This window comes from Cavia porcellus, unplaced genomic scaffold (assembly GCF_034190915.1).
Source record: "Cavia porcellus strain 051 isolate PalLab524CR breed Dunkin Hartley unplaced genomic scaffold, mCavPor4.1 scaffold_27, whole genome shotgun sequence".
In the NCBI taxonomy this organism is placed as follows: domain Eukaryota; kingdom Metazoa; phylum Chordata; class Mammalia; order Rodentia; family Caviidae; genus Cavia; species Cavia porcellus.
This window is the reverse complement of record NW_026947510.1, coordinates 37987310-38001198: the sequence shown is the minus strand read 5'-3', so window position 1 is coordinate 38001198 and position 13889 is coordinate 37987310. Positions and strand designations below refer to the sequence as shown.

Below are 13889 nucleotides of genomic sequence, written 5' to 3'. Positions count from 1 at the left end.
GAATGTGTCCAAGTTTTGGGTAAGAAAATATGGTCAAGACAATAATAGACAAAGTGTCTTATATTCATAGTTGTCATGGCTTTGGTGAAGATAGTTTTTTGTTTTCCTTTAATTCAATGTATTTACCAAATATCAGACCTGAATTTTTACCTGTTTCCTATCTCCCTTTCTCCCTCCATGAGGTAAAGTTTCTTTTATCATAGAAGTTAAGACTTATAAAATTAAGATGACCAAAGCCTGAGGTGTTCTTGTGTGCTTCTAGGCAGTATCACTTTTTTTTCCCTTTGGGCGAGGGTACCTGGAATCGAACTCATGACCTCACACTTGCCCAGGAAGGTGTTGCACTGCTGAGCTACATGCCCAGCCCTTTTATTCCTTTTAGATTTTTTTTTTCCTGTTATTGAAAGTCTGTGTTTAGGGTTTACCAAAAAGCTGGTTGGTGTATTTTGTTGCCTATTTTTTTCAGTTTTATTGGAAGGAAAAAATTTAAGTCTGGCTTGTAGTTTAATAAAAGTAAACTTCTCACCTGATTATATCCTTTCCATAAACTCTGAGAATTTGAACTTGAGCTGTATCCCAACCAAATAAATCTAAATCCCTCTCCTCACACAACAGGGCTTTGAAGCACCCCATAACCACAGAATCCTGTTCCTTCCCCAGAGACTTTCTCTTTGTAAAAGGAAATGTTTGAAGTGGAAGCACACCTTTCTGGGTAGGAGCCCCTGCAGCCTCATGGACCCCTCTTTTCTTCCAGATCATCCTCAGGAGTGTTTATGGGTACTGACCCCTTACCCTACCTGCTGTAGACCTTGGGAGTGGATAGTTGAGAGCAGCAGTGTCTAGTAGCAGATAAGCTGTTGTTCTTGGCAGAAAAAAAAAAAAAAAACCTAAGGGTAGAAGGGAGAAGGGGTACCCCCACCCCCGTTTTTAGTGGAATGTATCCAGTGTCAGTATGACTGACCTAGAATCCAGTTTGAGAAGTTGAAGGGAAAAATACCTCATCAGAGAAGAGGAAGATGTTTAATAGAATTATTTAAAAATCTTTTTTAAAAATTCTGGTTAAGCACTAACTATGAAGGCTATAAGTACTGAGGAAAATCAAAACAAACTTTCCTCTTAGTTTATTTCTGTTAATTGGTTCTTTTGTAGTCAAATTTTATATCGCTCTTTAAGTTAAAACAGACTTCCTTTGTTATCCTTAGACTTACACATAACTGAGTAGTGTAGTTCATTGAAATATTTTTGCAAAGTTGGATGCAAGTGAATTTCAGTAAATTCCAGTGATTTCCATTAAAAAGTCATAGATACATGGCTTTAGGTAAGTGGGTAAAATCTAAAACATAAAACAAATCATTAGAAACATAAAAAACAAAATTGTATATTCAAGGGTGAAAGTTCTTATAAGCTTATGTTAATATTAAATGTTATGAAATATAAAACATAAGTAATTTCTGAAATTTAAAATGTACCAGAAATGGTATTTCTGCATGGACTTGTCCGCCCCCCCCCCATATGTATAGTAATTGTGTAACATAAAATGTTGCTGCAGTCTGTCTTTATCGCTAGGTAATATAAATAAAGTCTTTTAAATCTGTTTTTTGTTTTTTTTTTTTTTTCTGTTACTAGGGATCAAACTCAAGATCTTGAGTTTGCCAAGCAGGCGCTGATGCCGTTAAACTATATCCTTGGCTAAATTGTTATTTCTGACTGTGGGGTGCTTTGAAATTATTTGTTTAGTAGCCTTGGTTAAGGTGACTCTCTTCAGTGTGATAAATGCTGTTTTAATGAGAGAGATGAGCTCTGAGAGATAATTTTCCTAATATTGTGAATGTAGACTGTCACATTTTATCTTTCTTTAGAGTCAGTAGTTAGAGCAAACCATTAGGATGACAATACTTTGCTGTTTGAGCTCACTATTAAGGAAGTACTTTTTAGCTTTTAGGTATCTCAGCAAACAGCTGATTGAACAGATATAATCTGCAGGGATGGAGGAATTGTCTTTTAAGGTTATGTATTTCTTCATTTTATTCAGATTTCCAAAAGGGCAAAAGACTGATGGATATATGGATTGGGTAACTTTCTAAGTAAATATTGAAGAAAATAAAATTTGAAGTAGTATTAGTGAGAGAGCAAGATACAAAAACTATGTACTGTGTAATCATTTGAATAAGGAGAAGGGAAGGACTATATGTATTTTAGTTTCTATTTGTTAAAAAAAAAGAGAAAGTAAAAAAAAAGCCAGGGATTTAGCTTAGCGGTATAATCACCTGCCTGGCAAGTGCAAGATTGCGAGTTCAGTTCCTGGTACCAAAGCAAAACAAAACAAAAATAACCCCCCAAACCTCTGGAAGAGATCAAGAGAAACTGTTATCAATTAGAGGGCAGAGCTGAAACTTGAGCAGATAAGGGACAAGGTTAAAGAGGAGGATATATATATATACTTTAAATATATTTGGGGTGTTTTATTATTTTGGATTTTTTTTTTGAGAGAGAGGATCTCGCTATGTTCAGTCTGGCCTTGAACTTACTATGTAGCTGGCCTCAAATTCATGATGATCCTTTTGCCGTAGCATCCTAAGTGCTGGAATTACAGGCCTGTGCCAGCACACATGACTGTTGGAGTTTTAAAATAGCAGTTTCTCATACCTTCATCTTAGTATAATGAATGTAAAAAGCTACATCTATTCATATTATATACATGTTTTAGACTACTAACTATATGGATATATTATCTTTTAAAATGGCAAGAAATTGAAGCTTTAAAAATTGGCTAATAGTAGCAAAGCTGATTTGTCCTGTATTTTTTCACTGCTGAAGATAGATCCCAGAGCCTCACGTGTGCTAGGTAAGGACTGTACCACTGAGCTACATCTTTATCCCTTAAAAGTATTACATATATTTATGTATATGTATATATATGTATATATATTTATATCTTTATCTTTTTGAGACAAAGTCTTGCTAATCTGTCTCAAACTTGTGATCCTCGGTCTGCAGGCTCCTGAGTAACTGGCATTACGGCTGTGTACTAGGGCATCTGACTGTGCCCTGGATTTTGTAATGTGCATTTGGGCCCTTGTAATTCAATCTAAGACTTTCTGTTCCTTTTGACTAGTTCTCATGGAAATTTTGGGTAAGGTTACTTTGGTGGTTTTGCAAACAATATAAATATTCTGGTCGTCTTTTAAATCTAACTGATGGAAAAGATTTTGAAAGCAAAACTGGCACAGACATATCCCTGATTTGTGGTTATTGACATTCTTCAGAACGAATAGTAAATGCAGACAAATTTTAAAATTAAAGTTGTAGCCAAGGATAGGGATTTAAGCAAAAAGCTCTAGCTGTAAATGACAAGGTTAAGGCCATTGTTACCTCATGCTCCACAACTCCTTGCCAAGGCTCTACCTCTCATATATTCAATTTAGGACGAGGGAGAATCAGAGTTGGGGCATGGAAGGGTGCAGGAGGGCTCCAGCTGGCCCAGCCGAGCACTGAGAGTGTGTAACTGAATCCACACTTGACTTTCCCTGCATCGGTTCAGTTACATCCTCAGATATTAGAGTTACATTGACCAGACCCAGTCTTGGTCATAGAAAGGGTCTTTTTGTGTCCATTGCTGCTGACTCTAGTTCTCTGTCTGATAAAGATGATCATTTTCTGCTCGTAGAACTGTTTTTTTCTACAGGAAGCAAGGATGAGTGTTTACAAATTCAACTTTTTAAAAAAAATTCATCTTTTGCATGTTTGCTGTCTTTCCATCCCTTTGTCCCTTGATCCGCTAACCCAGATCATTGCTTTGTCCCATCCCGATTCTATCACTGAGAGGAGCCAATCAGACTCTGAGTCTCAGCGTCATTGTTGGAACCAACTGGCTCGTGTTCTCTGGTTTCCACTTTCTGTGCCACTTGGGCACCTCATGGACAAGTCCTGTTATTCTTTCCCAGTCAGCTCTATTATGGGAATAGATACTTAGGGAAAACTGGGTAACCCAGTAGTAGAAGCCCTAGTTTGGGAGTCAGTCTGAGTCCAGGACCTGAGGTTGCCATGAACTGTCAGTCCCTGCTTCAGCGCTAGCCCTGGTCTGTGCTTTGACCAGGATATATTCTCTGCCGTTTCCTCTGTTGATGACTTTAGTACCTTACTGATGTAAAGCTGAACTAAAAATAAATACATAAATATAATGAAGCTTGTTCCTTGGAAGACAGGAAATGGACATGCACTGTGTTAAATGCAGCTGTTTTGTAAAATGGGCAGATGAGACGATTTCTCAGGTGTCTTCCGACTCGGTATGTCAGGTTCTGTGAGGAAAGTTGCAGCGGGGCTGCGGGAGGGTGGAATTACTTCTGCTTTCATGGCCCATGATACCTTTTAGAGTCTGTACGTAGGCCAGCCTTGTTCACCAGTGCGTCTTTAAGAGCATTTTTCCTCCTTTCATGTGCGCAGTTGTTTTAGTTATGAATTTTAGATAAGTTTCACTATTTTGTCCTTAGAACAAAAGTGTGTGATATGATTTGCCCAAAGTTATATACTCTGCAGATGGCAAGACAGCTTCTTTTATATGCTGAGCCCTGTTTTCCATGTTTTACTTTTGAATTTGTAAGTATAAAATTAAGAAGAATGATGCAAAGATGTTTGAAGATTTTGTCATCCTGATCTGAAATCAGTTAATGAAGTATTTACTTGGAATCTTAAATCGTTTTGGGGACAAGAAAGATTTTTCTTATTGTCATAATTGGAGCATCTTATATGTAAAGCATAACAATCATAAGAAATACAAAATCTTTGTCATCAAATAGTTTACCATTTGAAAGTTGAATGCTGACAGTAGACTTCTAGTTTTATGTAGTACATGCTGGATTTTGTACAAGAAGGATGTGCCAGGGGAAATGGGAATGAGAATATTGAAGGTTAGGGCCTTGTCCAAATTATGGGCACCAAGCTCCAGTTAGTGTTAATGAGGAAATGGATGATGGTAGAAGTTTGGTAGGACCGGGGAACGCTGGATCTGGCTTTAAGAGCTTTGTAGATGGAGGCAGCTGATTTAGAGTCCCAGGTTAGTGGGTACAATTTTCCAGGTTGGGAATCAGTGATTCTCTTGAGAATGCGGTGCAAGAAGGTAAAGGGTAAGCCTCCACCAACCGGATTGAGGAACTTAGTGTGAGCAGATTGGTCATGCGAAGGAAACAGGCCCAAAGCATAGCCCTGACACTACCTCCTGTGGATGATGTCCTTGGTACATCACAAGTCCTGCAGTTCAGTAGTTGCTGTGACAAGCACATCAGCCATTTTTGTCCGTTCACTTTTTCAAAAGGCAGCTGAAATTTATACGGCCTATTTTCCTGCCTATTCTCTGGGGCCCATTGTTTGCACGCTGGTATTCACATCTGCATGCATGCACTCACACATAGCCACTTAATACAGTAATTCTCAAGCAACTATGGGGTTTTTGGTTTTGTTTTTGGTGTTTTTGGTCCCGATAATATGAGATTGTTAAAACCACTCTTGGCTGTTGTTCTGTGTTGTGTTTTCAAGAAATAAATAAAATGGAAAACCATTTGCAGTAATAATAATTCAAGCTGCTTTGAATAGCCCTTCTGATTCCATACCAGTCATGTAGTACTGGCTCCAGGTGATTATAATTCATGACTATTTTTTATTTTCTTGAAATTTTTGCCTTTTGAGCTATAACTGAATCATCACCAGCATATTTTTTCTGAAACCATACCTACTTGCCCCTTTTGTTTGTCCAAGTGAAACAGCGCGTCAAGTGTGGAATTAGATTAATGGAGTAAATATTATGAATCATACACTCTCTAATCTGATGCTCTTTCTTCTTTCTCTGACCCCATGTTTTGTTTTCTGTCTGTCTTTCTCTCTCTGTGTAGGCTGTCAGTCCAGTGTAAAGCTGTTGGAGCGAGGGAGCAAAGGTAAAGAATGATGTAATGCACTGGCTGCCCCAAAGCATCTTTTGTTGTGGAATGGTTATTCCAGTCATCTCTCTATGAATCAAATGTGAGGGGCTGCTTTGTGGAAGAAGCCCTTTGCAAGAGCACATCAACGGGGAAGAGAAAGAGACATTCAGTTGGAGGGCTCTTGCTGAAAATGGGTTTAACTCTCCTTTTGCCAGTCACCACCAGCCTGACCTCATACATTTTTAGTACAATGGAGTGGCTGAGCCTTTGAGCACACCACCATTACATCATCGTGGCAAATTAAAGGAGGAGGTGGAAAAAGAGGACTTATTGTTGTCATGGCCCATGAGATGATTGGAACTCAAATTGTTACTGAGAGGTTGGTGGCTCTGCTGGAAAGTGGAACAGAAAAAGTGCTGCTAATTGATAGCCGGCCATTTGTGGAATACAATACATCCCACATTTTAGAAGCCATTAATATCAACTGCTCCAAGCTTATGAAGCGGAGGTTGCAACAGGACAAAGTGTTAATTACAGAACTTATCCAGCATTCAGCAAAACATAAGGTAAATGCTTCCCCCTACCCTTTTTTTTTTTTGCCTTTTTAAAGATAAATGTGTAAAGTGGGGAACAATTTTAATTGAAACCTCATTTTTAAGTGGAGAAAGTAATTTGAGAAGTTTTGGTTGCTTTTTAGATTTTGGCACCTTGAAGTACCTCAAAATAATTTACTAATCATACTGTCACATTTAAGAATATTGTAAACTATACTGAAAGGTTAATAATGTGTGCTATTTTGAGTGTAAGCTGTTTTCCTGTTAATGGCTTGCTGAAATTTTTTCTCAATTTAAATATTTGTATTTTCTACAAACTCACTTTGGAAATTAAGTAGGAACTAATTTTTAGGTGTGCTTTTTATATCTGGTCACATTTATGTGTGGTAATACTGGTCAAGACATAAGGATATTACCTTCAAGGAAATTATTCCTAGGATACTGAAATACTGTCTTTGTTAGGGAAGGCTATGTCTTCATGAATAAAAACAAGCTCATCGTTTAAGTTTAATAAACAGCTTATTTATTATTACTAGAAGCCATTCTAAAATGTTTAGGAAAGCTTATTTTACATAGTATGTATTTAGTTTACAAACTTTACATTTTTATGAGTATTTAAAAACCAATACGTTTTGAGCCTATCTTCCTAGAAATAGCATCAGTTTAGCCTTTCAAAGGTTGATGTATACAAGTGTGTATGCTACCTTTTACCAGTAAATTAATCATATCTCATTTTTATTCAAATAATCAATTGAAAACAAGCAGCATTGTTTGCATCAGCACCAATAAGTATGACAACTTGCTCAATTGGTTGTTTTTAAGATTATTTTTCTTGCCTGCCTTCCTACAACAAGCCTCTCCCATTTGCATTTCAGGTTGACATTGATTGCAGTCAGAAGGTGGTAGTTTATGATCAGAGCTCCAAAGATGTTGCCTCCCTGTCATCAGACTGCTTTCTCACGGTCCTGCTGGGCAAACTGGAGAAGAGCTTCAGCTCCGTCCACCTACTTGCAGGTAAGGCTGTGTGTAGCGCAGTGGACTTGGAGCCTCACTGAGCCATGTAAGCAGTATTACCCAGCGAGCGCAGAGTACCGTAGTTCATCGCAGCTGGGATGCATACATTGCGTGAAAGCTTTTGGTGGGGGCAACAGTTCTGTTTAAATTGAATAGTATCATTCTGTCTCACTGGTCAGTGTATTTTTGATTTAACTGAAGGGCCTCTTCCTTGGTATTTATTAGTTAGAAAAACCACGCAGGTCGTTGTGCCTGCATGTTGGCTTAGAGTCAGTTTTTCTGACTGAAGATTTTTCTTTTCACCTGTGATGTAAGAACACCAAATGACCTCAGCTCCTGCCATTAGTTCCCACCTCTGTGGCAAGAATCCGACCAGTATTACAGTGTCAGGCTCTTATTAAATATTTAAAGTCGACTCCAGAGATAGGTCAACTTTCTGAATATTAGTGGACAATGAAATAGGGCAAGAAGTATGCAGAATATTTCTTCTAATTGTTATGGGGACTGTCATAAAACTTGTGTATTTTTATTTTTGCACTGAAAAAACAAGTCTCACTTTACAAATAACCAGATGATTTTAGAAAGGATGTAGAAGAGCCCAAATATTTTATGTCTGCCTGAGGGAGTTCTAAAGCAAACTGTCTATCCTGTTTTGCGGATATTACTGAAGTCCTTCCACTTGCACTGACTCACAGAGGGGAATACAGTTTATCAGTGTGTGGAATCTTAACATAAAGCTGCTCTCAGGCAGATTTATCCACAGGGATAGGCAAGAATGTTTTTGAAAATATGATCTAAGAAAATAAAAATATATGTAGTATCACTTTTATACCTTAAGTGTTTTGTTAAAAGGAGGGTACAGTGAATTTGGCAATTGATTGTTAAGAAGTACAAATATTTCTGACTTAAGAGAAAAGGATTATCCAGTTGTTGGTGATGTCATCACTTTTAAACTCTGCCCAGGTTTAGGTAAGATTTCCATGTCTCCAGCTCAGATCGTCTATAGCCACATCTTTCATTTATGCTTTGGTTGTCTGTCTGATCCCTCTGTGGGTGTTCTTATGTGAAGTCTGAATTGGAATGCCAATTTGAAGATTCTGTGATTAAGAATTGTAGTGTTCCATCCTGCCTGTTGATACGCACTTTTTTTTGTTCAGTGGTGGTGCTGGGTATTAAGCCCAGAGCCTTACATATGCTAAGCAGGTACTCTGCCATCCAGCCTCACGTCCAGCCTGGTAGGCACATTGTTTTTTTTTGGTACTGGCGATCAAACTCACCACCTTATGTTTGTCGGGCAGGCACTTATGCTGCTGAGCTAAATCCTTGGCCCAGGCACATTCTTTTAATGGGAATATAAGTGTGCTAAATATAACAATTTTAGAGTGCCACTAAACTAATTTCCTGAGTTTAAGCCCTCATGGCCTGCTTTTGTAGCCATCGTGAGGGATTTTACTTTGGAATTCTATTCATGGGATCAGGGGTGTTTTTAGAGGTTATGTACCAAGATGTGCTTCATGACAAAGTGACTTATGCCTCCTGCTCTTGTTGAGATACCTTTTCCCAGGGAGGGGAGGGCCCCAGACATGGCAAGCTGGCCATGCAGACACCCTGCAGAGGAGTGAGCACGCTGAGTTCCCAGCACAGGGGTCTTGACTATCTAAGTGCCCTCTCACTCCCTTTGCCAAAGAACACTCCTTCGTTCTTATGAATCATCCGTAGCTTTGGAAGGGCACTCACTGACCAATAAGGAAACACAAGGATCCAGTCTGATCATCTAGTTCAGCCCGAGGGTCTCATGGAATGACACCATGAGTCAGAAGACTCCAACATCCTCATTTCATACAAGAAATGTTTCTCAGCCCTCAGCCAAAGCCTAGGCAGCATCATGAACCACAATGACTGTATCTATCGATGGCACCTCATCCTCATCTGCATATCCAGAGCCCTGTATGTCCTACAGCACAGAAGGTGGCTTCCAGGTCTGCAGTGTCTCATTTGGGAGTTTGTAAGCAGCCAAACCTCTTCTAACACCCAGGAGAGAGTCCTGGATTGTTAAAAGTGTCCCCAGCCATTGAAAAGCTTCTAATCATCTGGGACTTCTCTTGGTAGATAAAAAATTGGCATGAGGGGAAAAGAATGCTGGGAAAGTAAGGCCATAGATTTTTGGGAAGCAGTTTTTTTTTTTTTTTTTTTGCCTAATTTCAGCTGCTCACTGGATAAACCAGGAATGTGAGACAGAGGATGTATCAATGAAAGTTGCTTAAATATTTTGCTTGGGGAGAAATACTTGGCCATGGGAAACCACACAGTTTCCCACAGAGGCTACCATAAATTACCAGGTCACAATGATACAAACAAAGTGCTTTCTTAAAGTTATTTTTCCATCAATTTAGAACTTTCTACCACCTTGAGAAAGGAAAGCATCAGTTTGAGCTGGCGTTTATGCTCACTAGGTAGGAAAGTGAAGAACTGTAGCACTAGTTCTGCTAATACTGCCAGGATTTCCTTATTCAGAGATGGATGAGTTTGAAAAGAGGGAATAAGAAGGTTTCCTAAAAAACTGATAAGAGCATCTTTTTTTTGAGACAAGGTCTCATTATGTGGTATGTAGTCCAAGCCAGCTTCAAACTTGCTACATTGGCCAGGGTGGCTGGTCACACTGCTTCCGTTTCCTGAGTACAGGGATTATAGGCATGCACCACCGTGCCCAGCTGATAAAAGCATCTTAATGAGCTTTTCTCTCAAACAAGGGGGCCAAAATTTATGTGGAGAACCTAGTGACAAACAGTGACAAAATCTGAAAGTTGAGAACATGTGATTGCTTTGAGATCAGTTATTTGCAAAGTGCATTTATTCAGATAGAGCAACATGTAACTGCTATGGAAAATTTTTCATCTAAGTAGATTTAAACATTAGAATCTGATAAAAATACTACAGTTAAACAATGCTAATTTTTTGTGATTCTTAAATACTGAAATTTGATAAACAGCTAATTCTAAAAATTTAGCTTTATTCATAGAAAGATACAAATTCTTAAAACCATATCAATGGAGAAAATTAAAATAATATTTGTATTAAAAATGTAAATATAATGCTGGGCATGGTGGCACCTACCTGTAATCCCAGAACTCAAGAGCTGAGGCATGAGGTTCCCTGCAAGTTTGAGATCAGTCTGGGTTACATAATGAGTTCAAAACCAGTCTGAGCTACATAGTAAGACCCTGCCTCATAATGTAAGGTTTTTTTAAAAAGGTATTAAACCATAGCATTGTTTCAACTCCCTCTACCCCATTCCTGCTTGAAAGGTTTAATCCTCATTTTTTTTTTTTTTTTATCTTTTTCCTTTTTATCGGTACCAGGGACCGAACTCACGACTGCCTGCTTACAAGGCAGGCGCTTATGCCGCTGAGCTAAATCCCCAGTCCCTAATCCTCATTTTGCATCCACATTTTTAGCAAAATACAATGAGATTTTCCGTCATCTTTGTTGGATAGGTTATGGTAATTACAGCCTCACCTCCACACACACCTTTCTCAGATTTTGAAGTTGGTATTGGATAAGCCCAGTTTAAAGACCCACATCTATCTTCTGTATCACCTTTTTAAAAATTATGACTTAAGAATTTACATTATTAGAGTGCCAGAATAGGAGAGACATAAAGTTTTGATGTTTTTTTGTTTTGTTTTGTTTTTTGAGACAAGGTCTCACTCTGTAGTCCAAGCTAGCCTTAAACTCACTATGCAGCTCAGACTGGCCTTGAACTTGAGGCAATCTTCCTGCCTCAGCCTCCTGAGCACTGGGATTACAAGTGTGCACCACCACGTTTGGCTGAGACATAAACATTTAGTATGTAAAAAAAGACTTTGTAACCTAGAACAGGCTTTTGTTAAGGGACAAATGTGTAACTTGTATTTGGCTAAAAAAAAAAAATTGGCTTTCTAATAATTCGAAGAGAATTTGATTCTATTGGGAATATTCCAGGAAAGTTTATGTAGTTAATTTAAACCTTAAAAGAACTATAAAGAAATGTTTACCAAGAATAAAGTATTTTGGACTTGCAACAGAAAGTCCCAGATGTCCAGGACACTGGGTTAACGGTGGCAGTGGGTAATCTAGATTGGAATCGGCAGAGGCCAAGCCGGAGACAGGTGCTGCTCTGCTCTGCACCTGTGCCGTGTTTGCGCACAGTAAAAGTTCAGACTGAGCAGAAGAAGGGAGACATGACTTTAGAGAATCCAACCATGAATGATTTTCAGGGTTTGCCAGTAAGTAGATTTAATGTAAACCTTAGATACTGACAGAAGGAAAGACCATGTCAGAAGAGAGGCAGGAGGGAAGAAAGGCTGCGTCAGCGTTGGAAGGAGTCGGCGCTGGCTCTGGCTCCGCTGTCCTAGTGTCCTTCTGCTGGCCATGGAGCGCCTGCTGGAGGCTGACGTGGCCGCGGCAAGACCTGGGCGGAGGGTCCCACCTTCAGCCTGTTCCATCTCTTCCCTTTTACGTGTGGGATACATCATTTAATCTAAGTTATGGTGATGTTTTTTCAGCTCCAGAAGAAAGATAACTCTTGCCTTATTGTGAAAATCATGTTAGTGTGTCTAAAATCTTCTGTCAGTGTCTTTTTGAACAGGAACTCTTAAAAGACAAAATAACCAATTACTAATAGTTGCTTACTGATCAACTCTTTTGGATTTGTTCAGAAAACTAGTTCTGTTTCGTAGCTTATATCACTTTATTTTATTTGCCCTTGTCTATTTCTAAGAGCCAAATTTATTTACATTAATTATACAAAATAAATACAGGAAGAAAAAGGAAAATGCTGAATTTTAGCTTTCATTTTGTGTTAACATACAGAAAAGAGAAAAAACAGTGGATTCACTTAATAGCAATAACATTGAACGTATAGTAGCTGTGTGTGGTGCACACCCTTGTGCAGGCCCAGGACTCAGGAGGCTGAGGCAGGGGGATCGCCAGGAGTTCAAAGCCAGCCTGAAGGAAAGAAAGGAATCTGTGGGCGAGAAATCTGCTTTACCTATCATTTTCTTCCCTGTCCTTACTCTTACAGTTTCAGCAAAGTAAAGAGGGGTTGCTGGGAGTGTAAGTCAGTGGTAAGGGGTCTGTACCAGAAAAAGGGGTGTCCACAAGTTTTCATTGTACACCACTCATACCTCTAGCTTGGGATGAGGCATAGGATGACTCCACAGCAAGTGAAACCCATAGGTGAATAACAGACCTCAACTCTCATTTGCAAACAGAAGTAAAGAGCTGAGAGTGACTCTCCAAAGCCTTCACTGTTCTCACCTGGTGGCCGCGCCCCACATCCACAGTGAGTCCAGACCTGGAGCTTGCTCAGGAGGCGGGATGGGAGTCAGGACTGCCATGTCGGATCAGCCTTATTCTAAAAGACCGTTTTTGTGGTAGCTGTTGCTCAGCCTCTCCATGGTATTCTTATTCATACTTCATGGAATGAGACTGTTGATAAAGAATATACTATAAATAAATACATTTATTTTAGCCAGACAGGATCATCAAATGAGCCTAACTCCTCTGTTCTGTACTGAAGTATAAATTCAAATAATTATAGAAAATACCACTTATTAAGTACCGTGCCAGATATAGTGTTAGGCATAGGATTAAGGACTTTTATAAACATTTAGTCTCTGAACATACCAAAGGTCTTAGTTTTTTTTGCTGTCATTAAAGGTCAAACACATTTTTGTTTATTATTTTCTGAGACAGAGTCTCACTAGATTGCCCAGACTGGCCACAAACTCACAACTCTCCTTCCTCAGCAGCTGGGATGTAATCATGCACCACTGTACCCAACGACAAGTACTTTTGGGATTTGCTAGTGCAATTAGACCTATGAGTGAACAAAATGTTTTCAACTACATATTTTCAGTTTAACAGGGATCCAGGTTTAGCTAACTGTTCTGTGTGATATAATGTGAAGTTTGGTTTAATAGAATTAATTGCTGTCCTTCCTAATGGAAGGATAATAGAACTTGATCTTCCTGATTGTAACTTTTGCTTCTGTGCTGTTGTTAGGTATCATTAAATTCATTACTTCATTTCTTTTCTTTTGTTTGGAGAAAGGACATCTCAAACATTCTGCTTTCAATCCTGTAGAGTTTGATAAATGAGATAAAAGTGAATGAATTTTAGTAAACTGCTACCATTATCTGGAATTCACTGCTCTAAGTGTAAAGCTACTGAGAGTCACAGAAAACAGTCTAAAGTGGGTGCTGTACATACACATGCAGACAGGATATTACACAGTCTTTAAAAAAAGTAAAGTGCCTGGGCTGTAGCTTAGTGGGAGTTCATGTGCTTCGCGTGTGCAAGGCTTCAGCTATGATACCCCGCACACCCCGCCCCCAAATCCTGCCGTTTTTGACAATAGAGTTGAACC

General features: G+C 39.0%; 1 protein-coding gene across 3 annotated transcripts in view; it reads left to right on the top strand.

Moving 5' to 3' along the window:
- Positions 1–13889, top strand: part of Dusp16 (dual specificity phosphatase 16) — a 177542-nt gene that overhangs the window by 129172 nt on the left and 34481 nt on the right. For all 3 annotated transcript variants that reach the window (XM_063238245.1, XM_003470411.5, XM_063238246.1), the window contains exons 2-3: positions 5886–6478; positions 7342–7480. In XM_063238245.1, coding sequence (XP_063094315.1) covers positions 6251–6478; positions 7342–7480 — 367 coding nt within the window. In that variant the 5' untranslated portion in view covers positions 5886–6250. The remainder of the gene's footprint in view (positions 1–5885; positions 6479–7341; positions 7481–13889) is intronic.